The sequence below is a fragment of the Fusarium flagelliforme genome, assembly GCF_020744385.1.
Source record: "Fusarium flagelliforme strain FIESC 12 MPI-CAGE-AA-0113 chromosome Unknown B0J16scaffold_4, whole genome shotgun sequence".
Lineage (NCBI taxonomy): Eukaryota > Fungi > Ascomycota > Sordariomycetes > Hypocreales > Nectriaceae > Fusarium > Fusarium flagelliforme.
In genome coordinates this window covers 1,564,880-1,590,679 of record NW_025763506.1, presented here as the reverse complement: position 1 = coordinate 1,590,679, position 25,800 = coordinate 1,564,880, and the positions used below count along the sequence as shown (strand labels likewise).

Genomic DNA, 25,800 nt, shown 5'->3' with positions numbered 1-25,800 from the left:
CGACATAATCCTCCACAAGTCTCTCATCTCCCTAAACGACCGCTTAACCGGAAGGCATCCTACCTTCAACATAATCCTCATTACGGAAGATTCATCATGCACGGGAACATTGTATACCGATCAATTTGTTAACTTAAATGTACATCTCACTGTACCGAGCCTCTCCACACGGTACAGGATATGTATAGGTCTAGGTGAAACGCCACAAAGTGTTGCCAACAAAACAAGACACTCGAGAAATATATACACAGATACCATGAACACCATCTCTCCATCTCAGCATCCACTCCAAACCATTAGTCGGCCTCTGATCCCTGAGCGCCACACAGCTCCTTGCAGTAGTATTCCATCTGTAACATGATTAGACCTTTATCTCAACGAAATTCATAAACGTACCTCATCGCCACCAATATGGCCATCAGGAGAGTTGCAGACAGTACCGTCCTAACAATGATGTCAGTCAAATGCTCATCCAGCCAAAGTTTATTGACTCACAAAGGCACAATCAGGGCACGTGTTCCACCACTCGCTCCCCTTGTTTCGCGCCTTGTAGAAGTTGCAGGCACATTCTGTCGCATCAGGAAGGACTTCATAGTTGGTCTGCCAATTGTAGCTCACGCTCCAAGGAGTACCGCCTACGGGGGAAGACACTCTGTTTGAGACGCAAGCAGCAGACTTGTGGAGGGCAGCCTGAGCACTGCGAAGAGACCATTCATTAGTTTTTTTTTGAAGTGACCGTGAATGGTGTTGAGACTAACCCGGCTGCAGCCATGAGAGCAAGTGTGAAGAAAGAGATCTGCATGATGATTGAGATATGAGTTGTACCAGTGATGGAATATTGATGCAAGGATAAGGAGTTGAGTGATTATGATTCTAACATAGGTTCCTGTAACTCTTTATACTTGTCGTCTCGGTATTTGGTCCGTGGAAGTCGCTGTCGGTCCGACGGCAGAAGTTTATCCTATCATGTCATGACTCCATATACGAGTAACAATCACAAGTTCAGTTAAAGTCGGTATATCGGTATAGAGATTCCGCCAATTAAATAAAGCGACTCAGTCACTTTTGAAATGCAGGTTGAGCAATTTGGTCTGAATGACTCGCCCCGTGTTGCCATATGGTCGGTATACGAGGGTTGTCAAAACTATAATCATCCTGTTTGATTGACCACCCCCACAACAAGGTAACCCGAATAGTATCTTGATCGTCATAATTGTTAGACCCAACGGCAAAACTCCACAAAAGATCATCATCAATTCGGTATATATGGCATAGAATAAGTGCCGTACTCAGTACCCACTCGTCAAACTTTATTAAAATGATGATAGACAACAAAGTGTCATGATGCTGTCCAGATACTGGACCATGAGTTGTTTGAATACGAAAGAAGTTGGATTTTGGAAGCCTCACAGTTCGGCAAGTTTGAACTTGAAGATAGGCAATTTTCGGTAGACATAGAGCTATCATGTCTCGTCTTTGATAATGGAAAGGGCATAAATAGTCACTTCTATCCCGCTCTTTCCATCATTCATCACCTTCAACATAACTCCAACATCCACATCAACTCACACATCTTCTTTCATCACGTCACCTTTGAAAACATCTCCAAAATGCATTACTCTGTCCTAGTTTCCGCCTTCCTCGCTTCCATCGCCGTCGCGATCCCCTTGGAAGAGAACCCTTTCCCTGGAGCTACAAAATGGACTTCCAATTATCAAGTCCAACCCGGTGATGTCATCGTCCCTATCAAAGACACTGGTAAGTCTTCACTCTCGTTTATCTCATCCGAATAATACTAAGAATTGCCTGAGCCTATGTCATGAAAGAAGAGGAGTACCTTGCCAAGCTCAAAGAAAAGGGCATCAAGATTGGTGCTCCAAAGCTTGACAAGAGATGGCTTCCCTACGGCCCAGGGTGGTCAAACCACACAAAGCCATGGGGTAACTCCACAGACCATAAAGAGGGGAAGCGAGACGGCTGTGATAGCACCTTCTACATCACCACTGACAAGACCGAAACCTTTGTCGATTGGGACGTTCAGATGTCCCCCGTCGTCTGTGCCGTCGGCGACATGGACATCAGTGTCTCGTCTGGCTACAACGTTGCTAACAGTGTTGGCGGCAGCGCCGGAGCTGACCTTGGATTCGTCAAGGACAAGCTAGGTGCTAGTCTCGGCATTGACTACAGCAAGACATGGACCACCCTGACATCAGTCGTGACCAAAGGCACTATCAAGGATGGCAACTGCGGCGTCATGATCACCAAGCCTCTCACCACTCGTCGTTCTGGTCGTCAGTTCCAGGGCTGTATCGGATCCGCTACCGAGATTGGTACCTGGTATGCCGATAGCCACGAGGAAGGCAGTTACAACGGCATCAAGTGGGTTGAGGGAGCTATCTCGGTTTGTGCCAAGCCGGGAAGCAACCCTCCCTTATCCCTCTGCAACGGACAGGGCAACTTCCGATAGAGTGGCCTCGAGATTATCCATGGGTTTCGCGAAATGGGTATTCATGTGACCCATTAGATTTACCTCCTCATGGGATCAACTTGCAGAAATCTTGCCTTGGAGATGAAAGTATTTAGTAGCAGCAGAGAACTTCATTTGTAATAAATTTCAGATTCTAGTGACTGTTTATTTCCTGTCATTTATGTTTGCTTCCCCTGGAACAGTCATTTCTGTGCCCTGAATTATGAAATTTTGGCGTCTTCTTTTGATCGATTATCTCGATCTTCCGGAAGCAATTGCCCGTAGCCTTTCCCTAATATGAACCGTCGCGCGTTTTGCGAAGGAAATATTGCCTCTACCAGGCCGAAAGGCTGTGGATTTTCCTACTCTTCGGCTGAGACATATGGACCACCCACGTTAGACAACGGACTTATCAAAGACACTAATGTGTTTGGTGAAAACGATAGGTTCTTCCAGACTGGTTCTTGTTTCGATATATCTTTCATATCTGATATCTCGTGTCGTATGCAACTATTGAATGCTGCCGTGGATAACCATTGGAAATTCTCCATAGACAAGCAGACTTTAATTGTCATGGTATCAGGACTCGTTCTCACTGAACCTTTTAAAAAGAAAAGGGGGGTACTGGATATCCCCATAGGTGAGTGCATCGACTTTCTTTACAAAGGTCCAATTTCATTGACCGCACATAGGCCAACGGCACAATATTTTAGTGGCCACAGATCCAAGTCACGTCGCTGACGATTTCTGGATGCGTGTTACACCTCAATCTGTTTGTTCTGACAGCGACTCTACCAACAAATTAGAGACAAAAGCTGTTATCAACGTTCTTCTTTATCCTCAGACTCGTCACGAGTAACGTACTCCTCCACAAGCCTCATCTCTCTCCGTTCCCTTATTTCCCTCAATGACGGCTCAGCCGAAAGCCATCCAACAACCAGCATACTTCTCATTACCCAGGACCGACGGAAGGTATCAGTAGTGTACCAATCATGACCTTTGTCTTGCAAGTCTGGTATCCATGGAAAGTTGGAGCAGATATGCAGTCGCAACAGTGCGGGGTACCGCTCTAGTTGAAGTAGAGCTTCATGAGTAGCGACTCTGTACCATCGGTAGCTACCGATTGCGAAGCCAATTGAAGAGCCGAGGATGAAGGGAATTCCGGCTGTGCCATAAATCATGCTGCCTGCCATTCCGCTGGCTACACCGACGACTGTTGCAGTCGGGACGCCGGAGACTAAGCTCCGGACCATACTAGATATCTATTTCAGCTGAAAAGTCACTTTTCCTTCAAAAGGAAGGCATACAAGAGTCCAGGGCCACTGTATTGACATCAGTTAGTGAGTAATCTTGTATCCGTGTTTAGACACTTGATTGAAAACGTACCTGACCACTCCCCAGCCACTCAGCAGTCTGAGAACTGGAAACGTATCATAGTGATCTGACATCGTGAGTTAATCGGATGAACGTACAACGGATTTTGCAAGACAGGAATGAGGTATGGAATGCGAAACCACAAAGAGGGGATCAGTTAGCAGAAAACGCCAATGACGTCATGGGACCATCAGTAAAACTTCAACTCGGTACTTGCCTGAGCAAGCGGAACGGCTTGAACGTAAAACATAACAGATGGATGGAATCTTACTGACTGCTAGAGCTTTTCGAGCAAAATAAGACACTGTCACAGCCTCCAGGGTAGACAACAGCATGAAGTTTGATGACCCTGCACTATCAGAGTGGGTGGTAAGGCGATAAGGCGATAAGAGTCGATAGGGTAAGCACAGTCAATAACCACATTGAGAAATGTACGATCGATAGTAACACTGAAAGCATGTAGAGTCAGATTGAAGTTCATGATGGAATGTCAATGGATATAATTCTTGCTTGTTGGTTTTCAATCCTCCCGATCAAAACACACATAGCTTGCGGTAATGACAGTTCTTACTTTGCTTTTCTTTGCTGGATGGAGGCATCAGCCAGCTCACGTGTCAAGAACAGATCGTGATGTCAGTATCTTCATCTCATTTACAATCGTGTAAGTATTAATAGTTCAGAAACCATCTAACTGGCTTCACTTGGTGATCTTCTATTATGACGCGTGACTGATACCTGTGTCTGAACAACAATGCCTTGCTCAGCTGCCGAGCCCTTGTCATGCCAAACAGCTTGCTCGTTGGTGCCGCCTCGACCCACATCGTATGTCAGCTCAACCTCATCATCCTCACTTTGAAATCCAGTCCCCTTGGCTCGGTTGACGCTAAAGAGTTGGAAATGCTTGGATCCAGGCTTGGACAGCTCATTGGCTGCTGAACCCCCATAAGGCGTACCTCGAGAGGTCGAGCCCATACGGCCGAGTCGGAAGAGAGGTGCCAGTGTGGGTAAGCATGCTGAGATGACGGCGACTGACGGCTCGAGACTTGACCAGGCAAACGAAGGACCCATCCACCATGTGGCATCGAGGTTCTGGAAGAAACCCCAGAGGTAGTAGATTCGAGCGATACTGGCGACACAAACACTAACAGAGTTAGCGAGGGTACTGATCCTTCGATTCAGGCGGACTTACAAGCTACCGAGAAGCATGATGCAGATAACTGAGACCTTAGTCTTGTTGTTCATCTGCAGGGCCCAGATACGAGGAATAGGAACACTCAGGATGATGATGTCGTTCATCATGTTCATGACTCCCAGGACAAGAAAGAAGAGCTTCACCTCGATACACTTGCCCTGCTCGCCGATATATTGCGTCCAGAAGAACCTGATGGGCTTACAAGCAAAGGCCATCGTAATCCAGAGAATGAAAGGGTATACTGTTGTCAAGAATGTTGCGATGTAGAACATGATTGTGTAGGCCTGACTCTTGTCGATACCAAGAGGGAAAAGACGGCGGTAGAGAAGGAGGATGCTGACTTTGACCGATGTCACAGCCAGGGCATAAACAAAAGGCTCTGCATAGACGATCTATGGTGGTTGTTAGTCGACTTGGATGTCAAGTAAGTTGTAGATGTCTCGCCTTACCTTGAAGACCTCGACGAGAGTCATGATCTTGATGGACCAAACATGTGCGCCAGACCCATGTACGCCAGCTGAATGAGATTAGCTTCAGTTCAGCCGCGTCTGAAGACGGTGAACTTACCCAGAATCGTCATGACGACAGTCGAGGCACAGCAGAACTAGAGGTACCGTTAGTAAGTCACCACTACCATGGATATGAATGCGACCAACTTACCAAACTCACCAAGACAGCCCAATCATCCATCTCCAACTTGGCAGATTTCATGTTCCTCACATAAAACCGCAACGCCACCATCAAGAACGCGATGCCAAGAACAACGCAAGTAACGGCATTGTAGAGTGTGATCTGATTGTGATTGAGATCCAGATCCTCGGGTGGTGGGCCAAAGAGGGCTACGATATTGGGATCCAGTTCCATAGCTGAGTGTTGCACTCTAGCTGCATGCAGAGAAAAAGATTACGGTAACTTTTGAGAGTCCGTCTGCCCATGGGGTTAACGGTCCGTTAAATGGAAAGACAACAGAAAAATGGGATACAGTCTTCGGGACCAGCCCTGCAGAAACGGAGGGTTTAGCCACTAGGATGTCGTTTCTTTTTCCTCGTGGCAATCATGTCTTTTGCCTACTTTGCCCCAACCGTGCCTTGGAAAGCGACGTCAATCCTTTGGGTGCATTTTACTTCATTTCGGCGTAAATTGTTACATTGACACATTGGGGGAACTTTGAGAGGGAACAAACAGCCCACAATTGAGAAAAGTTGGTGCGCAAAGTGGGAATGGGTCATTCTGGAGTGCCCACTCTCATTGCTACCTGGTGTTGGCTGATGATGACCTTGCCATTCTTCTCGCATTTCTCCGATGCCATGTCTTTGGGATCTTGTTTCCTTTCCCATACTAGAAACATCTTGGCAATTTAGAAGAATTCCATCGCATTGAAGAAGGATATTACTCCCGTTGTGGTTTATATGCAGATTCCTGCAACGTTGAACTAAGATCTGACAGCTCCCACAAGTAAGGCTTGCCAAGACAGATTGCGGCTCTGGCACTCAGACCAGCCAAGACGCGAACAGGCCACTCGGGAATAAAAACCCCTGTTATCCGCGCAAGCCACGTCCGTTCGGATGCTACAAGGATTTAGTCCGGAAAGGCACGTTTCAGGGCATGGTCCATGTGTCGTAAACCGTTTATGCAGCGTTGTAGTTCTCCTCAAGAAGGGTTTCGATCCATGATATTAATGCTGGAAAGTTTCATTCGCTTCTCGATTTGGCGCTGTAACGCCGTGATGGGCTAGTACTGGGAATTGCCGCGGATGAGAAGTCCCAAAGCCGAAGACGCGTCGATCGGTCGATGAGCTGATTGAAAAATTGGACCCAGTTGTTCGGTTCAAAGGATCCTTTAGCCGTTTTAGTGAAGAAATCAACGGATATGGACATCCACTTGATTCATGTACAAATCTCACGGTTCTACCTGTGCTTCATCAGCCCTCCAAACAACAGTTTCGACCAGCAAGGTCGAAAGTTCTAAATACTCCGATCCTAAAGGGTCCTGTATTAAATTCTCCAAGCTCGTCTCTGCCCGTTTGCTCCGGATAGTACGCTAGTACCATCAAGGGCTTGGTTCAGAGCTTGAGCCCAAGTGGACTGATATCTCAACCCTTCATCTCGGTACCCATAATGATCGCTAAATTCCGAATCGCTTTTCGTCTGCCCCTGATGAAGAACTGGATCGGCCCCAAACGCGCCAATGACGGTTGACAGAAAAGCTTGGTCATTCGTCCATACTCCAACGAGTAATCGATGCCGATCCCAATTGTTGCTCGTGTAGCACCGTGTAACCCTGTACAACTATCTTGTGTCTGTTGGTTCATCGTTTAGTCTAACAGAGGACCCTGAAGCAGTAATTGAGCGGCGTAAGGGGTTACATAGCAAAAGAGAAGGACAAAAAAAGGTCGGGGAGCCGGGACACAGTGGCGGAAGGCAGCCTCGTGTTGCCACATGTGCTCTCTCGTTACGAGTATTAGAAGCCAGGCCTGTCCGCCGCATACGAAACGAGAGGGAAAAGTCCCAATATCCACTACAGTTACATTCATCCTTCCCCTCTTCGTCATCCTTCTACTTCCCCCTCGAATCAAACCACCTGTCACCTCCATTCAGTAAACGCACCACCAAGCAGAAAATCATGGCTGCTGTCCCAACTGAGGTTCTGGTTGTCGACCAAACCCATGACATCCCCACCAAGACTGCTGTAACTGAGCAGGTCAATGAGGTCTTAGACCTTGCTCCTCCCCTGCTTCCCACAGAGAAGATTGGCCCGATGGGCTGGGTCAGACTTGTCTTCCACTTTGAGCTTCCCGAGAACTACGACTCTGAAGAGTTGACAACAGTCTTCAAAAAGGCTTACTCTGCTTTCAAGGAGCGTGTTCCAATTGCTGGCTGCGAGGCTGTTCCTACTACTACATACCTAGAGGATGGTCTATTACAGCTTCGTCACTACGGCGATGAGATCGAGCACGACTTCAAGGTGAAGGACCTCCGCAATGAAGACTTTCCTTCTTTCCAGGAGCTGAAGAGCCAAGGCTTCCCTGCTTCTGCTCTGGATCCTGATGTCGTCTGTCAAAGAGGACTCGGTGGTGAGTGGCCTGCTGCTGGTGTTGACAGGCTGAACACCACCATGATGCAAGTGAACTTTATTAAGGGTGGTCTTCTCCTCAACATGCTCTTCCTCCACGCTTTCATTGACGGCGCCTGTATGTACAAGTTCACCGAGCTTCTCGCCGAGGATGTCCGTAAAGCTCAGGGTCTTCCCATCCCCAAGCCAGCTGAGATTCCAGTCGCGGACCGAGCCAAGATCGCCAAGTCATCCGGCGCCAAGCCTGGTAAGGCTGAGGACCATGCTGAGTACCTCGAGGTTCCTTTCACACCGACCGGCCCTCCTGAGAAGCTTGCTTCACCTGTTGCCCACGGCAATGTTTTCTACTTCTCCCCTGAGAAGATCCAAGCCCTGAAAGAGCTTGCTTCCCCCTCCAACGCCAAGCTCTTCAAGTCCAACAAGGACAACTCCCCTTACATTTCTACCAACGATGCCCTCACAGCCCTTGTATGGCGCTGCACAATGATGGCCCAGCACAAGCACAAACAGGGCGACGATAAGCCTACTGGAACTTCCATGCTTGGTCTTGCTCTCGATGCCCGTCGCCGCTACGCGGGCCAGAATGTCCACAAGTACACTATCGGCAACATCCTTGGTTTCGCGCCTACTATTATGGACATTCAAACACTAATCAATGAGGAAGAGGCCACTCTGGCAGATGTCGCCCTTGTCGTCCGGGCCACTGTCAACAAGTCCAAGGACTCATACCTCGACAGCATCACAGCCCGCGTCGAGCAACTCAACAACGTGGCCCGTCTCGTTCCCACCATCTTCCTCGACATGCCCGGCAACCATGCCCTCCTCTCCTCGTGGAGAGAGTTTCCCTTCTACGACATCAAGTGGGGTCCTGCCTTGGGTGACCGCATGCAAGCCCTTCGACCACCCAAGGTTGGAATCACACACGCCATGCACGTCCTTCTCCCCCACCGACCGGAGGCTGGTCCCGGAATTGAAGTTTTTGTCAACACTGAGAACAGCGCTATGGAGAGTCTTATGAATGATCCTTTCTGGCGACAATATGCTGAGGGACCTAAGCGTGCTTAAGATTATGTGTTTTTATGGGCAAGCGATCTTTTACGGAGCTGTTTGGCTGGGAATACGAAAATGTATTGAGCCAGAACTAGAATTAAAGCAATGACTGAATTATTCCTGAACATAATTTGTATGACTACCTGTGACTTGATGCCGTGATCTGCTTTGTCTCCTGCCTGAGGATTTCAGCTACATCGCAAGCCAGGTACCCAAGACAAGATGTTAAAGCAGTCGGACCATACTTTCCCTTTACCATTATCTGATCCTCCTTTTTCTTCTCGCTTTTTGTAAACCTTTTCTCAATAAAAACTCAATATATCTCATGCTGAACTAAACTTTCAACGCCCCCCACGCAATAAAGCCTATTTGTTCCGCTGCTAAAGTTCAAAGGGGATATAATAATAAAATGACTCTTGCATGTCAAACATCTTCTGCGTCTGATAACCAGAACCACCGCTTTTAATCCCGATACCACCTTATCGTCATCTTCAGGTCAAAAAGGCAGCCGGCTCCTTTGTGATTAGAGTTTTATCGTGCGTCACAGTCTTCAAGATAATACACCTTGATTCGTGAGAAAATAGTCTAGACCGTGCCTCAGCAATATCCGACTGTGCTGAGAAACTCTCTTCATCCTGCCTAGTTCCTCCGCCTGAAAGATAGTCGAAGTACCACCGATACGGTTTGAAGATATTTACACTTTACAAAAGGCATCATAACTCCTTTACCCGCATAGAACCTTTTTCTTACCTTACCCTAACATAAGGTTTAAGCTGGCTACAAAATGCCCTTCTTTCCTTGCTTCTATCCTGTTTTTTGTCTTCTCATATTTCTACCAACATTAACCACCTACAATCCCAACCACATTTGTATAAAAAGAAACACCTCCTCAACAACTAAGTCAGTAAGTTTCAGCCTCCTGAAATCAATGTGAGGGGGTTTTAAAGTCATCTTGTTGTTTTTTTACTGACGTTGGAAGGGGAATATTCGGTCGGCAGCTAGGAGTTCGGGCAGCTATTCCACAACAAGAAACAAATCTTGTGGTAGTCGAAATACACAGAATCGGACAGACACATGATACGAGAGATTTTCTCAATTGAAAGGGTTAACCTGCAGCGAGGCCCAGTGTAATCTAAGGCCACCCGTGATAGTTCTGAATCATTCAGCATACGTACAACCTCCGATTGGACAACCTCGGTGTCTAAGTTTGCATAATATCAAAACTTAACGATGGCATCAAGCACTGTAAGTCACTTCAAGTGTGAGGCCTAGGATATATGGGATTTTATCGAGCTTGTCAATAGAGTTTTACTGATTTCTATCGTGTATAAAAAGCTGTCTCTCCCCCATGCTTCTCAATTTTCTTTTCTCATTCTTTCACACTCGTACATACACATTTACAAACTACTTGACGCACTTTTCAAACATCAGCGAGCGATCCTTGCAAGCAGCCAAATCTCTTCATCTTGAACTTCTCTACATCTTCTACTTCAACATCTTCCTTCTTGCATTATCGGTCCTTCTTCTTGGCTTGTGTCCCATCCCTCAAAGGAGTAATACTCTCAGATATACAAAATTAATCGCCATGGCTCTGACATTCGCCGCACTCGAGGGGCACAATGCCCAAATGGCAGCCATGACTGCAACACCTCCCCTCCCCTCCTACCAGGTCGATGACGATACCTCTTCGGAGTGCTCATATTATTCACTTCCCGGCCTGGAGAACGACAGATGGTATCGCAACATCCCCGCCTCTCAGCTCAGGGAACAGGCGAGCCAGGTACCGAGCTATACCGGCGCCCTGTATCCCCGACAATTTTACAATAAAGAAAAGTTGGGATTGGTGTCCAACGGTCAATTGACAGAATATCCCTTCTGCCTGAACAAACGCTACATTTCTGGCTGTCCGGGTCCTGTCCGCATCATCCTCAACTTGGCCAATACCGCGGCTTTTGATGTGGTCTATCACCCGGATAAGCTTGAGCGTAAGGTCTGTCAAGCAGTGTACCGTCCGAGTGGGTACAAGAAGGGTGCCTGTTTGAAGCCGTCACCAAACAATCCACTGCCGGCCAGATCCATGCCATTTAGCTGTATGCATCCCCTGAACTACCACTACCAGGCCCCGACGACGTATTGGTACCCGCCGGTTCAGCCACTGTATTCGGGGTTGATACCCACCTACAATCCAGCAATGGTCAATCCTGTACTGGCAGGGTTTCCATCGCTCATGCAATTTGGGTTTTAAACAATATGGGACAGGAGTCGACTTATACATGCATCAACCAACAGTTCGGCGCTTTCCTAATCTGGTAGCGTCGGGTGGATTCTCTTAGGCTACAGCGACCTTAGCGCGAGAAAGCCACCAATCAATCCACACAGGAGATCTTTGTCATCAGATCTCCTCCACAACATCTACCTTCTCATCTCCCTACTTCAACATGTCCTCTATTCTTCAATCTTTACACATCTTCACATACTCGTTCATCCGAGAACATTGTCCCCTAAGGCTTAGGTTGCCATCTCTCCGACACCCTAAGGTCATCTTCAAGAAGACGACATGGTTCCGAGGAGAAGTACAAGAATCGCGAATGTCCCCTCCGCACCTGGTCCTGCCGTCGTGGAGGGACGAATTCTCAGGAAACGAAAGACCTCTACTGAAACAGAAGCGACACAGAGAGCAAAGAGGAAGAAGAAGGATAGGTCTAAGGCCAAAGTACCTAACATTCATCTCAGGCGTCAGCAAGCTCCGTCAACTTCAGAAGACGCTCTCTCAGTCTTGCCGGCTGAGATCCAGTTCAACATCTTACATCATATTGACGATTCACGAGCAATGATCAACCTGGCATGCACCTCACAACGCTACTACAACCTCGCAATGTCAATAGTTCACAACCACATCGCGGTCAGAGTGGGCTTCTTCGCCCACATACCCAAAGTTATTCGTCGCCTGGAGCCCCATCTTAGCATCGCCCAGAAGAAGCAAATTAGGCGCGAGGGAAGATACAAGGGTCAACAAGAAAGGTTTTCCAGTCTTCTTGATCGAAATGCTGTACCCAAGTGCGCCCTTAATGTCCGTCAAATGACCATTGGTGGCATTGACCCGGGGAAGAAGCATCGGCCGATCGTTGTCAGATACTTGGAGGAGGTCTTGAAGAATTTGACTAACTTGGAGGTCTTGGACACCACCGAGCTTAATGCGTGAGTTATTGTCGACATGCTTCGAACTGCAGTGACTGACGGATGCGCCACAGATCAATGGCTCACAGTATTGCCGCACTTAAACACCTCAAGGCGTTGCGAGTAACTGATTCATGCACGGGTTGCATCACAGACGACAATGCCTTTCCTCTCTCTCAACTGAGCGGTCTCAAGCATCTCGCCTTTCATGCCGGAATGTTCAGCGGCCTTGTCACTGGTCGACAGAAAGTCCTCCAAACTATCCTTGCAAGGTCACTGTCAACTCTAATGACCCTCGACGTTCGTGCATTGCGGTATAGCTCTAATTTTCTGGAGGATTTCGAGGATCGAATCGAGGAACAAGATCCTGATGCCCTCGAGCAGCCGCATTATTTCACTGCGCTCAAGTCACTGACCTTGACTGGTCATTGTTGGGAAGGCGAACGCGCGCTTCTGTGGACTGATCTCAACAAGTCTATCGACTTTTTGCAGCTCAGGGAGCTCAAGTTTACTCGACTGGGGGAAGGTAATGTCATATTGTTTAAGCATCTCGAGGATTTGTTCGGCAGGGCAGACAAAGGATCCATCCAGTTGAGAAAGCTATCAGTCGACATGGATGCAGACCAGCCAAATCCCGTGGCTTCAGAAAAACATCTGGAGAGCATCTATCGATTTCTTGCATCCTTTGATACCCTGACATCTCTCAACCTCCTCGAACACAATGTCTTCTACCGCAATGTCTGCTACAACAGCGATTTCGTCAACCCGGGCTTGTCTAGAAGACTTCAACAGGTGGTCATCATTCACAAGCATCTTGAATCACTACAATTTAAATATCAAGGCCATGCTCCTTATTACGTTTCGGCCCAGGCTGTCGAGGTCTTTACAAAGAATCTGCCTAGGCTACGAATTCTCGAGATTGCACCCGACGAGAATGACTTGGTAAGCGACCACCTTCCAACCACATCACAGATAGAAACGGCCAGTTTCTAACATACACAGGATGCTTTGGCACGATCAATTTCTTATGCCAAGAATCTCCGAACCCTCATCTTCGCAAATATCCCAAGTTGGCTGAGTGAGGATCGCAGGAAAGATCCCGTTCAGACGTTCCTCCAGGGCTTCATGGGAAGCCTGTTGCATATCTCTGGGGACATTGAGGACTTCACCTGGGCAAAGGCGTACACCCTAGCAAAGTTAACTGTTGCAATCTACACATTTGCTATTGGAGACGACTTCCTCAAACCACCGCAGAAGAAAATGAACCCTCCTATCGAGATCAGCAAGGATGACAAGGCGGTCTGGCTTCAGGATACAAGGGTTAATGAAGGAGGGGGGCAGTGGTATTACACAGCGAATAGTGCTTGGGCGAGTCATATCATGACTTCTATTTAGGGTTTGCTGGTGGCACATCAGGGAATAAGATGCCCACAATGCGCTAATAAAACAACACCTTTGACAACACAACTCCAATGAATATCTGTCAAGCAACTGGTCGTTAGGGTATCAGAAAGACTATCTCCAAGAGCATAACAAATGAAAGAATTTAGTCTATCTTAACTAGCTTAGGCTAGTACTTAGGGTATTCTATAATAAGAGCCAACCTAAGCTTTGGAGGATAATATTTCTGTTACCCACCTGCTAGTCTGCAAAGGAGTTAATGTTTGACGGTGAAATTGTATACTTTCATCAGCGTGAGCTTGTTGATGGAGTGCACATAGCTCCGTAACCTATATCAGGAATGCTATCTGGTAATTAGAACTGAATAGAATCATGTGACTATTTGTGTCTGGTAAGGAATCCGACTTCTGTCATGGATCGTATTATTTTAAGCTTGCAGCCCCAAGTCGCAACGAGTTTCAGTTACTCCAGGCAGAGAACATTTGATCTATTAGGCGTTATTTGGTATATATCTCCGGCCATCCACCATTTCAAATGTGGCGGCTATGCCCTTGGCCATTCTCTAGGTTGCTCTCGTATCGGAAGACAATATCTGTCTTGACACCAATCTGGCCGTTAGGCATAACGAGCACCTCCTCACTGCTGTTATCGTCAAGTCCATTCTTGATGTTCGTCTCGAAAGTACTCTTGGGTGCGCCGTTGCTAGGCATGCTGTTGTTTCGCAGCTCGACAGGCATTTGCTTGAAGCCAGACAGCTTGTTGCTGGAGATACCAGTACTTCCGAGCAGACGAGGTGCGTACTTCTTGGCAATAGCTTTGTAAGAGGGGATCGAGGCAGCGAGAATTCCGATGTTCGTTTCGATGACGGACCAGTACATGGCGTTGGAGATAACCCAGGTTTGGTCGGTGGATCGGAGCATGGGTGGAATGTAGGTGATTCGGATGATGGAGGAGATACAGGCGCTAGAAGGTATTAGTATTGGGCCGTCAAGAGAACAGTGCTCATAGTCGAGATGAAAGGGAGACTTACAAGAGTCCAAGACCGAGGATAATAGCCAAGCTGATCTTTTGTCGTCGCGGAACACGGAGTCGTGCCACAAGGGGAATTGGCAGGGTGTAGGTGAGGATGTCCGTGAAGATGTTGACAGCCGCGTTGGCAAGGTAAAAAGCATTGATGTCGACGCACTTCTTAGCCTCCACTGGTATCGTGATATCGTATGCGGCAGGAATAGGCGAGCATTGGAAAATGCAAGCAAGGACGTTAGCTCCTGCCTGGCATCCTACAACTCCCATCATGAAGAAGGCTGTCTTGCGGAGCACCTTATCGCCGAGGCGAGTGTACAGGGCGAGAACCGAGATCTTGATGAAGCCGAGACAAGCATTGTAAAAAATGGAGGATAGCCAAACGATTTGGAGATAGGCGATGAAGTTATCAGTACCTCGCTTTATGACATCCTCGTAATGGCTTCCGAGGCCATGATTGACTGAGGCTATCGTGCAGCCGATAAAGGACCACGAGAGTAGAGCACCCACGCAAATGAGATCTGTCACAAGTGTCAGAAGCAAAGAGGGCGAGCAGTGGAGTTATGGGCCTCGTTTGTTTTCACTTACAGTCGTCAGCACCCACTGACCGCACAATACTGATCCGCGCCCATAAGCGAAGCACGACAGCAATGAAGCTAATAACGGCAAAGACAATGGCGACGGAGTTCACCGTGGGACCTTGCGACTCCATGATTGCATATAACTCAACGCGAAACGAAACAGAAAATGCAAATGCAAACGCAAACGAGAAAAAGGAATGGATAAGTATGTGGTTCGAGTTTGCAACGCAATGGGGAGAATGCGCTCCGAGTTAAATGGAAGACCCTCCCCCATTGCAAGTCAAACTGAGACAGGCAGATGGCAGTTTCATTACACCAAATCCTGCGGAATGATTAATTCACTGGTACTATGCCAATCTCTTTCCCTTCTGTAGCGTGTAGTTGATGCACAGACGTCAGTTGGGAGGCATCTCTATGGCTTGGTCGTCTCGGCCCCTTTCGCGCCATCCTTTCACGCAATGATCTTCCCGGCTGAGACCTTTTTGACTTCGCCTGGAAAAGACACCAGGATTGTTAACATGGGGGTTCCACGGGACAAGAGGCTCTTTGTCTTGGCCTTGGGAGCAAAGTAATCTTCAGGAGAAATGCACAGGTTTGGGAATGTTTCATTCGCTGATGAGAGTACTGTATGAGGACAGGACAACCAACATAGGGTTACATCTGGGTTACAGTGGATCAATGTCGACATTTAGTTAATGATTGGCTTCTGGGATTGTTCGACAAGACCGGGAAATTCGGATAAAGTGCCCCGGAGTGGGGGGTTTCGTGTTGATCAGTCACTTTTACGGCCTAGCCGACCTAGCCTCGGTCCTTTAGCTTGGTCTTAGTCTTGTTTCCTCAGCTTTAGGCCTTCTTTTCCAAGTTCCCCTAGCTGCCGTTGTGTTCTTCACCGTTGAGTCTACTGTGTGCTTGTCTCAAGCTAGGCTCACGGGCCGTTATCTTGATTACTTCATGACCGGCATGTGGATGTATTGGTTGTGCGCCTCCCGCCTCAGCCGCCGAGCCTCGTTGCTTGTTTTTTGCCTCTTTGTTTCTCATGACTCGGACTGTCATCTTTACATAAATGACAGAGACCCGCCTCGTCTTGTTCCCGCAGTTGTTGGTTGTCTCTTTGCTTTTGTGGGTAGCCTCGCAAACGAGGTCCTCCTCTCTATTCTTGGCAATGATGGACATCAGATCATATGACTGTGGAGAGTTCGCCTACGATATGACACAGGGGTATTATACAGGAGTCGATCGTCAAGTTAATCCTCTATCGAGATTCGCAGATTGCCGCCAGATGCGTCTCTGCAACAACTTAACATGTGAAGGATTGCGGCGCTGTGTTGTAATTACAACAAGGTGCTTACCAGGGACACAATCTCAGAGCTGAATATGACGATCCTGGTATTTGGGTGGGTAGGACCAGGATCAGAATTTTTTTCCACCCGCGTAAAGTTCCTTGCAAGAGTCCACGTTAGCCAGTTGCGATGCCAAGGCTGTTGGTTGGTGACATGCTCGTAAAAGGCATTTCAGGTACGTCAATCAGAACGGTGGAACTAGCATTACCTGACAGCCGAGAATAACGCCAATTTAACACGAACACAAAGCCAAGCATCCTGGGCTTAGGCGGGCAGAATAAGGTAGTCCAGCCTCCACTCTTAAGATGGCATTAACTGGCTGAATTATTTCGTCTCTCATGCTTTCGGTGGCCTGGCACCCTCTGCAACCACCTGCCAAAGAGAAACAGTTTCGACATCAAGTCCACTTGGCTGCATGCATAGCATAACAATCACGGACCTTTCAACGTCCTTGGTAATGGATCGCCAAAGAGGCACGAACCCCCTCAAGTTGGTTACAAGGTCCATTCCAAATGGATACTAGGATATGCGAAAGGATGCCCCGGAGCTACGAGCCGCTGTGGTTCTTTTCGCCGTCGATCGCTACTACGTAGTACATTTACATATCGCAGACGCATCCCCTGGTTAAAACGCATGCTTATTTTCTAGCTTCCAACCATTGGCTTGATTAAACTTTCGTTTATTTGCTTTTGGACAGGTGGTGATACAATCATGGCTGTCATTAGCATCACGAACGTCGCCCTTTTGGGTGTCGCTTATGTTGTCTTTTCCGTTGTTTGGCAGGTCGTCAAGTACCGCTTCTTGCATCCCCTTGCCAAATTCCCTGGTAACTTCTGGGGAAGCGTCACACGCCTTTGGATCACCTACCATAATGTGATAGCAGATGAGTGTGAAACCTTTCAAGAGCTTCATCAGAAGCATGGTAAGATCAATACAATTACATCAACCGATTGGATGCATACTGACATTCGCAGGACCTGTCATTCGAATCACCCCTACCATGCTGCTGGTCAGCGACGCTACCCAACTCCCCAAGATCTACAACCGTCACGCAAACAAGTCAAAGCACTACATCACTGGAAGCTTTGGTAAAGATGAATCGCTCTTCAACATGCAAGATTCCGTTATGCACACCAAGTACCGAAAGATCGCCGCCCCTCTATACAGTCTGACCAACATCAAGAAGATGGAACCTTTGATCGACGGAAACATCAACACTTGGATGGCTCGCCTTCAGCGCGACTTTGCTGCTACCAACAAGCCCTTTGACTTTGCGCCTTGGGCTGTCTTCATGGCCTATGACATCATTTCTGAAGTTGGCTTCGGTGCTCCCTTTGGCTTCGTCAAGGAGGGCAAGGATGTTGAGGGCCTCATCCAGGGTTTCCACGATGGTCTTACGCCTTTCGGTATCATGGCTAGACTGCACCCCTTCACCAACTGGGTCAAAAGCACTTTCTTGGGCAAGTACATGGTTGCTAGTCCTGAGCAGGATTCCGGTATTGGAACGCTGATGCGTTTCCGTGATCGCTTGATTGCGCAGCGCTTTAAGGATATTGAGAATGGCTCTACTGGTGGACGCATTGATCTTCTTCAGACGTAAGTCATTTTTCCTCACATACAATACAAATCACTAACACATCGCAGCTTCATCGAGGCTCGCGACGAGAATGATAAGCCTCTCGATATCAACTATATCAAGGCTGAGATTCTACTTGTCCTCCTCGCCGGTGCTGATACTACTGGCACTGCCTTCCAAGCGATGATGATCCACATCCTCACCAACCCGACTGTCTATAAGCAGCTCCTCGCCGAGATCGACGAGGCCACTGCCGCTGGAAAACTATCCGAAATGCCCCAATACGACGAGGTTGTCGAGCACTGCCCCTACTACGTCGCCTGCGTCAAAGAGAGTATGCGTCTCAACCCCTCTGCACCCAACATCTTCCCTCGTATCGCACCTGCTGGCGGTCTTGAAATCTGTGGCCACTTTGTCCCCGAGGGTACTGAAATCACCTGCAACCCTTGGCTCGTGCACCGTGACCCCAACATCTACGGCGATGACGCTGAGAAGTTTAAGCCCGAGCGATGGTTGGACGAAGATAAGGCTAAGATCTACAACAAGTATAACATGGGCTTCGGATACGGACCTCGAGTTTGTCTCGGACAGGATGTTGCGAGGATGGAACTTTACAAGGGTCCTCTACAGTTCTTGAGGAGCTTTAATGTTGAGTGGGTTGACGAATTGAAGAGGGGCAAGTATGTTGTTAATGGTGGTGTGAGTTACTTTGAGGATATGAAGATCAAGATCTCCCCTCGCGACGCTGCTGCTTAATCTTTCAAGTAGCATAACCATCTATAGAATACCAATTACCACTCACACAAAGTTAAGCGCTAGTCAGGCGGCCTAGATCAAGTAAGCAAACGCCTTATACCTGTACCAGCATAAGTCTGTACGTTTTATAAGCAGAGATGATCGTGGCAAAGACATCCCGATATGGAAACATGCTTAGTTTGAAGTGATCAAGATGGTTTATAACTCAGTCTTCATTGAGCCAGCTCACAGGCCAAACACTATCTAATCCATACCACTAATACCAGCCCCTGGTGTCGTTACTCTAACCTCAACCCCACAGAACCGTGGGCATGTTAGCAACATTGGTCTCGCTATTTTCTTCCTTCTTTAGACCGCCGCCATCTCCCTTCTTCTTCAGCTCTTCCCCCAGGTTCACAGTAGTATACGACAAGTAATAGATCTCGATGTTGTCGGGGTCGTCAGCAATGTCGAAACAGAATTCGACACTGATATTTCCGTTATCTGCAGGAGGGAACATGGCCTGGCAAGCTCCCTTGAGTTTGTGCTCATCTTCCACCTTATCCTTGCGAATTTTGACAGTATGACAAGGACGGCTGTCTTGAAGAAGTCGCTCTATTTGTATAGTCTGTTGAGTGGATTGTGGTATATAGACGTTTTGTTTGTCGTTGTGGAGCTTGGTGGCTTTAGCAGATTGTGCAAGGTTTGAGTTGGGATCTGAACTGGAACGGAAGTTGGGAGACGCTCTCTTATAGTGAAGTGTAAGGCTTGAATCGCATATAGGAGATATGCCGACAGCGGTTAATAAGATAGCTCAATGTAAGAATGCTCACAGTCACAGATCGGGTACAGCCTGTGATTCAGATCGCAAGAAACTTGTTCCTCCTGTTATGCGTGATACTGTGTTTTAGAGTTCACATGATGATTGGCATTCAAACGCAGATGTTATTAACACATGAAGTAGGACTTGCAATAACATATATCTATCGCGCCAAGCTTATAAGTTCCTAGCTGCAGATTTCTCCCAGTGTTATAGAGAGGGTCTACCTAGAGTGAGCAAACTTCAAAATCTTCGCCTTAAACCTTTTTATAATTTATCTCATCACTATAGTGTTAAAGCCGTTGCCAAAGAATTTCTTGTTTCTTAGTGGCCTGGTCACATGATATTTAATTATCCCTTAACGATCTTCGCTAGCTATTCTTCTCCCTTTGGTTGTTTCCTACCCCATGAGTATCTAGTTAGAGTCATCTTCCTTCTTAATCTCCACCATTTCCACCTTCCTCTTCACGCAATTCTCATCAGCGTTCTTCTGTAGCTCTTCCATCAGGTCCATAGGTTCTCGAGACTGACAGACCACCTTGAAACTGTCTGTCTGCCCTAGGACGTCGGTTTCGACCTCGACGGTGGACTTTCCACTCTCATCTTTGGGGTAGAGTGACTCAACAGCGGTCTTGAACTTCTGTTTGTCGACCACGTCGGCCTTGGGGATCCAATGAAAAAGTCTCCGAGGGTTAACATTTCGAAAAGCTTTTGTTATAAAGACCTAATATTCAGAATGTTTCTTTGTAGTTAAGTTATCTCTGTAGTAGAACTATTTTTCTGGGTATAGACTGTTGATGCGTTGGAGTCGGAGTTCGAGGGGACTCCAAAAAGCCGGGCTTTTATAGTAAGTCGCCAGCCCTGAGTCACTGAGAATGAGCCTTCCAAAATCATTTGATTATATCCATTATTAGTTTAGTGTCAGTGATTCTTCATAGAAGCCCACGTGTGACTTCACGTATATCGACAGTGTTTTCTGAATCTGATTCGGTGACATATAATTCTGGTCTACGTTGAACCCTCTTTCGATGGAACACCGCAACAGACTGATAAATTATCTCATATTCACTGACGATACTACTCTTATTACCTAAGATCTCGTAGATGAGAGGCACCGTCACATTCACTGAATCAAGATCTAACTTAATCATTTCTATCCTGAGGAACACCAATCGATGGTAATTCTAATTGTGAGCTTTGACAATTATGAGAAACATGACTAGTCTGTTTAAGTGCTAGTGCTGGACATCTTCACAGTTGCTCAGCATCCAATGAACAATCAGGAGCTTGCTGAATAAGCAGTAGTACTGGGACATTAGACGGGAATTATTGCCAGCGCGGAACAATGATTCTGAAAACATTGACGCAAGACATCCCAACTTTGCTAGTATCTTCAAACCACATCCAGACTTCTCAATGTTCCTAGTATTTCTGTACTCAACCTATCACCCAGCGTACACCTATAGCTATTTATGAGATTTCTTAAGACTTTTTAGACCACATTTGATCCGCGAAGTCCTCGCTGACCTCAATTTGACTTCATTGTCGAACAAGTACAGGGTAGGCTTGTGACGCGCTTAAAAGTGGAGACTTCTGTTTGGGCGTAGACGCGATTCTCTTTCACGCGTTTATTTAAATGAGGAGTTGAACACCAAGTATAGTCTCGCTTTCAACGCTATCAGCTGCTGTGGAGATAAGCCCGTGCAGGCTTGCAAAATCTGTTACTCCGGCTTTCGTCCGTAAACAATACGCATCCGGCAGTATGGGTGATGGCTCCTATTACGCAACTCGCGTCGCAGCTGGGAGCAATACACCAGAACTTCCTCCTGCGACCAGCCCAAGACAAAGCTTGCCATATAGAGAACAAATCCTTCCAAGTCTTGATCCATGGCTGCATGTCCGAATCTGCCAATCTCCTGCATCTTTGGGTCTTTGGGCCAGGCACCGACTGGGGCCTAGAGAGTTGACCAGGTTAGTTCTCATCGTATATGGAAAGTCATAACGTTCACATACCTTGAAATCCCAAGTTTTTATGTCGACAAACCCTGCTTCCTCCATGCCCTTCTGCTGAAGATCATCATCAATGATAGTAAAAGTCCTTCCAAGCTTTTTACCACCTTCGATAAAGAACTTTCCCCACTCGTCGATGGCGCTACCTTCTTGGACACTACCGTCGTCACTCTCTAAGCGAGGTGAGGCCTCGAAGCTTTCAACCCATCCACCTGGTGCGCAAGCGCGGTATGCTTCTTGGAACAAGGAACCCCAGTCACCAATGGAGCCATATAGGTAGCGCATATGGATGAAGTCGAAGGTATCAGGGGAGAATGTCCATGGTTGGGTACAATCCTCAATCTCACTAATTTGTTGTCAGCGATACAAAATTCCATCCTCATCATAGTGGTGAGAATGTCCCAGGCTCAAAACGACTCACAACTTAACGTTTGGCGGGACCCAACTTGGTTGGATGGGTGAAATATCGGTTCCTGTTACTTCGGCATAGGGGTGCTCATCTGCAAAATCACTACACGAGTTAGCTTCGAATGGCTCATTGCTACCACAGGCTGACATACATCGCCCAGATACCTGTACCTGTGCCTACGTCGAGAACAGACTTCACAAGAGTCAGCTCTATAGTTTCGTTTGCAAGGAGAGAGTCAAACCTTAACATCGTCCTTGACCGGAGCTAAATGAAGTTTCTCATCAAGTGCCAGGAGGAGGTAGTGGTGACTGGAAACGCGTTAGCCAGTGACAATTTGAACGCGTCCAAGGACTTTACATGATATCTATGGCTTCGTTCTGCTGAGCATCATTGGATGCCCTAAGAAACTGTAAGTAAGCGAACACTCGTCTGAGTCATTGACAAGCTTTACCAGTATTCTGCGTTGCCCCTTTCTGAGTGGTAGGTTCTTCCCTTGATAGTCCTATAGTTCAAGATACTGGAAGACATAGAAGCCGTGGAAGACTCAACATCGCTCTCAAGCGTGGAATCAGTGTCATCATCGTGGGGTTCCTGGGGTGTGAATTAGCTCACGATCCGGGTCTTAGAGACGACTAGATGTCAGCTTACCTGCGCTAAGTTGGCCCAGTGCTCAGCAGTTTGAAGACCCGCAGCATCCGCAGCCTCGCGATCAGTCCCGGACCTGTGCGACTTTTGCGACACAGGTGACCTGGGCGATTGCTTGGGAGAAGTTGCAGTGGTCTCGGCCATTGTTTTCTGCGGTTGGTCGTCTACGTTAGCAAACAACTCGATTTGGTCAACGCGCAATTTTTTTCGTGAGAAGGGGGCCTTGCGGGGTTGGTAATGAAATGTGATTTTGCTCGGCTAATTGCGGATCATTACTGTAACAGTAAGTATCAGATCATGGGATTTCTGTGCTGGGGTTTGGGTGAACTGGGGTTCAGCTTTCGTATCCTTGGCGAATACGACCGTTGCTTTTTGGATGGAGAGGCCAAAGCGAAGACAAATTCTACCGATGAGGTTAGGATACAAGAAAATGGCGGACGATATGTCACATAAATATTCGGAAGTAATTAATTGACGGATCTTATTGGCCTTGCTATTTACGACTGCATCTAATCCCGAAAGAACAGGTATGGCATAGCAAGGCGTGGGGTTGGATATCCGAGTGGACCACTGACGAACTTTCAGATCCAATGAATTGCTACCACCTCACATAGCCACGAGTGTAAGCATCAAGTGTGAACCTTTTGCAAGGAAAACTTTCATTATAACCCCTTGTTCTGTCTAGATACTCTGCTGTATGTAATTATGAAATTTAAAGCCCCTGCTTATTCCCGTGGGATTCTAAAGATGGGATACTCCATACCCGTCTCGACCGGAATAATGTTGAACTTGACATAGCTATCAATATTCTCAGGCTCAAGCGCGATAAAGGCCAATGCCGCATTCTGCTGCCTGGTGCTCACATAGTAACTTCCCACGGGTAGTACAACCTCTCTTGTCGTAGTGTTTGTTGTAACAGTGTTCAGGTAAGTTCCTTCATACAGGCTGGGCTCAACAGTTGAAGACTCAATGACCATGGTCTCGAGAGTCTGCCGGAACTCATAGTCCAACTTCTCAACCTTGAGACCGAGAATCTCAAGTCTCTGGGCAACATCGATCCATGTTCTTGGGATGATGTAGGCTTCGGGCCTGGCCCTCGTGAGGTTTGCGACAGAGGGTGTTGTGCGCTTGAAGTCAATTGGAACCTGGACGACACTTCCGTTTCGTTGATCAATCATAGTAAAGGTCCTGTTCTCAGGAACGTAAGAGTCTGTGATAACGATGTTTTCATCACTGTTGATAAACTCCTCACGAGCGTTCTCAACGACAGACTTGACCTTGTCGGCATTATCTCTCGCAAGTTCAAGGATGGTCTGGATCTTGATGAGAGCAGTGGCCACCCGACGCTGGAAATGCTGATCAGCGATACGAATACCGCGCATTTCAAGAAGGAAAGAAATTGTCTGGGTCAAGCCAACGGCATTGCGGCCAGTGCGTGCCTCAGTGACAGCCTCGGTGAATTGAATTCTTGATCCTTCAGTGCGATTGGAAGCGCCGGTGACATAAGGCTCCCAACGGAGACCATAGGACTCGAGCTTCTCACCAACAGCAGGGATGAAGAAGTCAAGAAGTTGCTCTCGAATGTCAGGGTGGATGTTTGGGTTGATACCGCCGGAGAGGAGGGCATCTGATCCGTGCTGGTAGTTTCCTCCGTAAACAGTGGGAACAGTAAACTCGTCTACTCAAAAGTCAGCAACCTTGTCTTGGGACAGAAGGAAGAACGGCAAAGACGTACGCATGTCCAAAGCGATATGGGGGTTCCACTCGGAAATGACCTTCTTGATCTCCCTTGACTGACCCCGCATGAGCTTGAGGTGCTCACGGTTCGGGTCCAGATTGGAAGAGAGTTGTCTCTGGAAGTAAGCAACGCCGTCCACGTTGTACCGAGGAAGGATCTTGATGTCCATCTTCTCAAGAATAGAGGCAGCCCACTCTGGCTCAGCATCCATCTTGCCCAGGAACGCAAGAACTGATTGGTCAGCAGCCGGCTCATTTCCGTGAATGGCAGCCTGAAGGTAGACTCTGAGCTTGTTACTGCTCGAGTTGGTACTGGGCTCTGACAGAAAGACGTATGGAATTGAGCGGCCTTCCTCGGATTGGAAGGCTGCGGACTCGTAGGTCATCCAGTCATGCTTTCGAGCGAGACTGCGAATGAAGTAGTCTGATCAATAGTATTAGCGAGGAGAATGAGAAGTAGGCGGAAGAGTCTTTTGTACCCAGTTCAATATCATCAGTAGGCCCTTCTGTACCGTTGGCGAACCGAGCAGGCACTGTCTCAGGGTTCAGAAACGCAGGGGATCGAAGAGTAATATTGACGTCAGGGAAGTTGGCCGCAACAAGGTCTGAGTCCTTGATGGTAGGTGCCCAATTCTCTCCATACTGAAGACGGGTCTGGATACCACCGGATTGGGCCGTGGCAGTGGACACAAGAGCCGCGAAGGCATAAAGACGCTGGACCATATTGTTTACACTACGAGCCATGATACCACGGCTGGAGCTTAGCAGAACCGAGAAAAGTCTAAACAATCGAAGAGATGGACAATCAGGAGTATAAATACAACCTAGCGTTGGTCATCCATACATCGCCTCGACCTTCCTCCAACAATCCCCGAACCAAGCCGGAGCTTATTCTGAACCCGTACATTGCATACCAAGGATCTTCATGCTATCCAGCAGCATCGTGACATCAAACATTAACTGTTGAGCGATCAACTCCGCGTGCTAACCTAATTAATGAAAAGAAGTCACTGTTGAATTGAGGGGTCAAGCTTGGCATTGACCTTTTCTGCGGAGAGAAAATAAGCGATGGCGTTGATGGACGAGAAGTATTACTGCTTTAGGGAGGTGAGTAGATAAGCTTAACTAGAACTCCACATTGCGAGTTAAAGCCGGTTTTAGGGCGTAACGTAACAGTATGCGATGCTTTGC

The 25,800-nt window shown here is 47.5% G+C and overlaps 12 protein-coding genes across 12 annotated transcripts; 5 read left to right on the top strand and 7 right to left on the bottom strand.

The window, feature by feature from the left end:
• Positions 1-296: 296 nt before the first annotated feature.
• On the bottom strand, positions 297-802 carry B0J16DRAFT_384217 (uncharacterized protein; the record flags this gene model as incomplete). Its single annotated transcript, XM_046131400.1, has 4 exons — positions 297-350; positions 397-444; positions 496-697; positions 759-802. The coding sequence occupies 4 exons, from the start codon at positions 800-802 to the stop codon at positions 297-299; spliced, it is 348 nt and encodes a 115-aa protein (XP_045982790.1).
• Positions 803-1,610: 808 nt separating this feature from the next.
• B0J16DRAFT_398878 (uncharacterized protein) lies at positions 1,611-2,467 on the top strand (the record flags this gene model as incomplete). Its single annotated transcript, XM_046132422.1, has 2 exons — positions 1,611-1,758; positions 1,812-2,467. The coding sequence occupies 2 exons, from the start codon at positions 1,611-1,613 to the stop codon at positions 2,465-2,467; spliced, it is 804 nt and encodes a 267-aa protein (XP_045982789.1).
• Positions 2,468-3,230: 763 nt separating this feature from the next.
• B0J16DRAFT_340961 (uncharacterized protein) lies at positions 3,231-3,952 on the bottom strand. Its single transcript, XM_046127770.1, has 3 exons — positions 3,854-3,952; positions 3,775-3,789; positions 3,231-3,721 (listed from the first exon to the last, which is right to left on the bottom strand). The coding sequence occupies exons 1-3, from the start codon at positions 3,913-3,915 to the stop codon at positions 3,289-3,291; spliced, it is 510 nt and encodes a 169-aa protein (XP_045982788.1). The 5' UTR covers positions 3,916-3,952; the 3' UTR covers positions 3,231-3,288.
• A 544-nt stretch (positions 3,953-4,496) lies between these two features.
• B0J16DRAFT_286735 (uncharacterized protein) lies at positions 4,497-6,248 on the bottom strand. The gene is made up of 5 exons (XM_046124117.1): positions 5,694-6,248; positions 5,601-5,637; positions 5,483-5,550; positions 5,031-5,425; positions 4,497-4,982 (listed from the first exon to the last, which is right to left on the bottom strand). The coding sequence occupies exons 1-5, from the start codon at positions 5,895-5,897 to the stop codon at positions 4,529-4,531; spliced, it is 1,158 nt and encodes a 385-aa protein (XP_045982787.1). The 5' UTR covers positions 5,898-6,248; the 3' UTR covers positions 4,497-4,528.
• Positions 6,249-7,522: 1,274 nt separating this feature from the next.
• On the top strand, positions 7,523-9,285 carry B0J16DRAFT_124921 (transferase family-domain-containing protein). The gene has a single exon (XM_046121676.1). The coding sequence runs from the start codon at positions 7,656-7,658 to the stop codon at positions 9,168-9,170; it is 1,515 nt and encodes a 504-aa protein (XP_045982786.1). The 5' UTR covers positions 7,523-7,655; the 3' UTR covers positions 9,171-9,285.
• Positions 9,286-11,617: 2,332 nt separating this feature from the next.
• B0J16DRAFT_340956 (uncharacterized protein) lies at positions 11,618-13,933 on the top strand. The gene is made up of 3 exons (XM_046127769.1): positions 11,618-12,353; positions 12,407-13,274; positions 13,335-13,933. Exons 1-3 carry the CDS (start codon positions 11,713-11,715, stop codon positions 13,725-13,727), a joined length of 1,902 nt encoding a protein of 633 aa, XP_045982785.1. The 5' UTR covers positions 11,618-11,712; the 3' UTR covers positions 13,728-13,933.
• A 240-nt stretch (positions 13,934-14,173) lies between these two features.
• Positions 14,174-15,468, bottom strand: B0J16DRAFT_414536 (uncharacterized protein; the record flags this gene model as incomplete). The annotated part of the gene is made up of 3 exons (XM_046133460.1): positions 14,174-14,696; positions 14,764-15,277; positions 15,345-15,468. The coding sequence occupies 3 exons, from the start codon at positions 15,466-15,468 to the stop codon at positions 14,264-14,266; spliced, it is 1,071 nt and encodes a 356-aa protein (XP_045982784.1). The 3' UTR covers positions 14,174-14,263.
• A 775-nt stretch (positions 15,469-16,243) lies between these two features.
• B0J16DRAFT_340953 (uncharacterized protein) lies at positions 16,244-16,734 on the top strand. Its single transcript, XM_046127768.1, has one exon. The coding sequence runs from the start codon at positions 16,401-16,403 to the stop codon at positions 16,707-16,709; it is 309 nt and encodes a 102-aa protein (XP_045982783.1). The 5' UTR covers positions 16,244-16,400; the 3' UTR covers positions 16,710-16,734.
• A 483-nt stretch (positions 16,735-17,217) lies between these two features.
• On the top strand, positions 17,218-19,119 carry B0J16DRAFT_340952 (cytochrome P450). Its single transcript, XM_046127767.1, has 3 exons — positions 17,218-17,599; positions 17,652-18,273; positions 18,322-19,119. The coding sequence occupies exons 1-3, from the start codon at positions 17,389-17,391 to the stop codon at positions 19,007-19,009; spliced, it is 1,521 nt and encodes a 506-aa protein (XP_045982782.1). The 5' UTR covers positions 17,218-17,388; the 3' UTR covers positions 19,010-19,119.
• Positions 19,120-20,223: 1,104 nt separating this feature from the next.
• Positions 20,224-20,959, bottom strand: B0J16DRAFT_319940 (uncharacterized protein; the record flags this gene model as incomplete). The annotated part of the gene is made up of 2 exons (XM_046125540.1): positions 20,224-20,516; positions 20,755-20,959. The coding sequence occupies 2 exons, from the start codon at positions 20,957-20,959 to the stop codon at positions 20,224-20,226; spliced, it is 498 nt and encodes a 165-aa protein (XP_045982781.1).
• Positions 20,960-21,117: 158 nt separating this feature from the next.
• On the bottom strand, positions 21,118-23,361 carry B0J16DRAFT_340949 (S-adenosyl-L-methionine-dependent methyltransferase). Its single transcript, XM_046127766.1, has 8 exons — positions 22,876-23,361; positions 22,679-22,818; positions 22,585-22,626; positions 22,469-22,535; positions 22,379-22,419; positions 22,240-22,329; positions 21,822-22,164; positions 21,118-21,763 (listed from the first exon to the last, which is right to left on the bottom strand). Exons 1-8 carry the CDS (start codon positions 23,014-23,016, stop codon positions 21,530-21,532), a joined length of 1,098 nt encoding a protein of 365 aa, XP_045982780.1. The 5' UTR covers positions 23,017-23,361; the 3' UTR covers positions 21,118-21,529.
• A 236-nt stretch (positions 23,362-23,597) lies between these two features.
• B0J16DRAFT_398868 (uncharacterized protein) lies at positions 23,598-25,332 on the bottom strand (the record flags this gene model as incomplete). The annotated part of the gene is made up of 4 exons (XM_046132421.1): positions 23,598-24,060; positions 24,145-24,550; positions 24,608-25,033; positions 25,089-25,332. The coding sequence occupies 4 exons, from the start codon at positions 25,330-25,332 to the stop codon at positions 23,598-23,600; spliced, it is 1,539 nt and encodes a 512-aa protein (XP_045982779.1).
• Positions 25,333-25,800: the final 468 nt, after the last annotated feature.